General features: G+C 66.1%; 1 protein-coding gene across 1 annotated transcript; it reads right to left on the reverse strand.

Annotated features, from left to right (window-relative positions):
* Positions 7-1,817, reverse strand: PCGF2 (polycomb group ring finger 2). Its single transcript, XM_021378236.1, has 5 exons — positions 1,743-1,817; positions 1,573-1,621; positions 1,389-1,487; positions 1,206-1,286; positions 7-444 (listed from the first exon to the last, which is right to left on the reverse strand). The coding sequence occupies exons 3-5, from the start codon at positions 1,449-1,451 to the stop codon at positions 133-135; spliced, it is 456 nt and encodes a 151-aa protein (XP_021233911.1). The 5' UTR covers positions 1,452-1,487; positions 1,573-1,621; positions 1,743-1,817; the 3' UTR covers positions 7-132.

Genomic DNA, 1,862 nt, shown 5'->3' on the forward strand with positions numbered 1-1,862 from the left:
CACCTCACCCGTGTTCTAAGCCCGGAAAATCCGTGCGTACAACCCCCTGTACACGTCTCTCTTTATAGATGCACATATATATAATATATAGAGCTATACAAAACCCGCGTGGCTTTCCCCCCCCCGCCCCCGTTAGGTCAGCGCGGAGCCCGCGGGGCCGTGGGCTGCGGCTTTGCGGCAGCGGGCGGGGGGCAGCGGGGGGCAGTTCGAGGCGCCGTGGGGCGCGGCGGCGGCCGTGGGGCTGGGAGAGCCGTGGGGCGGCGTGCCGGGGCTGGGCAGGGAGGGCGGCGTGCGGGGCAGCGTGGCGGGGCTGTGCGCTTTGTCGCTGAGCGATTCGCACTCGGAGGCGCCGCTGGTGTTGGTGCACTCGGAGGTGGGCGGCTGCGGCAGCTTGAGGCGCTTGCAGGTCGGCTGCACCCGGTACTTGAGCGGCAGCGGGCCGTTCTGGGGGGGGAGGGTGGGGGGAGATGGGCAGAGCGTGGCACCTTGCGCCCTGTGCACCTTGCACGCCCTGCGCACCATGCACAGCCTGTGCACCCTGCACACCTTGTGCACCCTGCACCCTGTGCACCATGCACACCTTGTGTACCATGCACCCTGCACACCCTATGCACCATGAACTCTGCACCCCATGCACCCTGCACGCCTTGTGCACCATGCGCCCTGCACACCCTGTGCATCCTGCAGCCCGTGCGCCCTGCCTCTTGTGCATCCCACGCACCCTGTGCACCTCCTGTCCTGTGCCTGCTGTGCACCATGCATCCCGTGCACCCCGTGCTCCGTGTACTCTGTGCCATGTGCACCCTGCACCTTGCGCACGTCATGCACCTTACGTCTTGTGCATCCCATGCACCTTATATCCTCTGCCCCCTGTGCACTGCGCTCCTCACATCCCATGCATCCTATGTCCCATGCACCCTGAATCTCGTGCACATCGTGTCCTGCGCACCCCGTATCCCGCACCCCGTGTCCCATGCACCTCACGTCCTGTGCACCCCAAGGCCCATGCACCCCATGTCCCATGACCTATGTGCACTGTGCACCATGCATCCCATGCACCTTGTACTCCATGCACCCTGCATCTTGTGCCTCCCATGCATTCCATGTCCCGTGCACCTCATGTCCTATGCCCCCTGTGCACTGTGCACCCCACATCCCATGCACCCTGTGTCCATGGCCCACGCACCCTGCATCCCCGTGCTCACCCTCCTCCAGGGGTAGATGTAGGCGATGTCCATCAGCGTGTAGTACTCCCTCAGGGGCTCATCTCCGTAGAGGACCTCCACCTGGTGCAGAGGACAGCATCGGTGCCCCCGGGGCAGGGGGACGGGCAAAGCCGGGGGGTGGGGGTGGGGGGGCAGCACGGGGCAGCCCCCGCGGGCGCTCACCTGGTACTTGCTGGGCACATCCATCTTGTTGCGCAGGAACTTGGCCAGGTGCATGACGGTCATGGCCGCGGGGCAGCGCAGGAACCGCACCGCGTTCCTCTGGGGGTAGAGGTGCTGCTGAGAGCCCCCCCTGCAGCGGGGGCAGCCCCCACGGTGTGTCCCCTCTGCCCCCCCGTGCGCTCACCTTCTCCTTTTCCAGGTCCCCGTTCTCGATGGTCCCTTTCTTCTCCTCTCTGAGGGTGGCAGGAAAGCAAAGAGGGGGCAAAGTTGAAGGAAAACGGGAGAGGGGAGAAAACAGCCCCCGTGGGAACCCTCCGTGGGGGGGGGGGGAGGGGACACCTCGGGAACTCTCACCGAGCCCTTGGCTGCGCCACGCACACGGTGCTGCATCTCCGACACCGAGCGCTGCTGTTGGGGCCGTGGGGCTGAGCGCCGTGATGGGCTCTGGATGCTCCCCGCCCCGACCCCAGCCCC

This window comes from Numida meleagris, chromosome 26 (genome assembly GCF_002078875.1).
Source record: "Numida meleagris isolate 19003 breed g44 Domestic line chromosome 26, NumMel1.0, whole genome shotgun sequence".
In the NCBI taxonomy this organism is placed as follows: Eukaryota; Metazoa; Chordata; class Aves; order Galliformes; family Numididae; genus Numida; species Numida meleagris.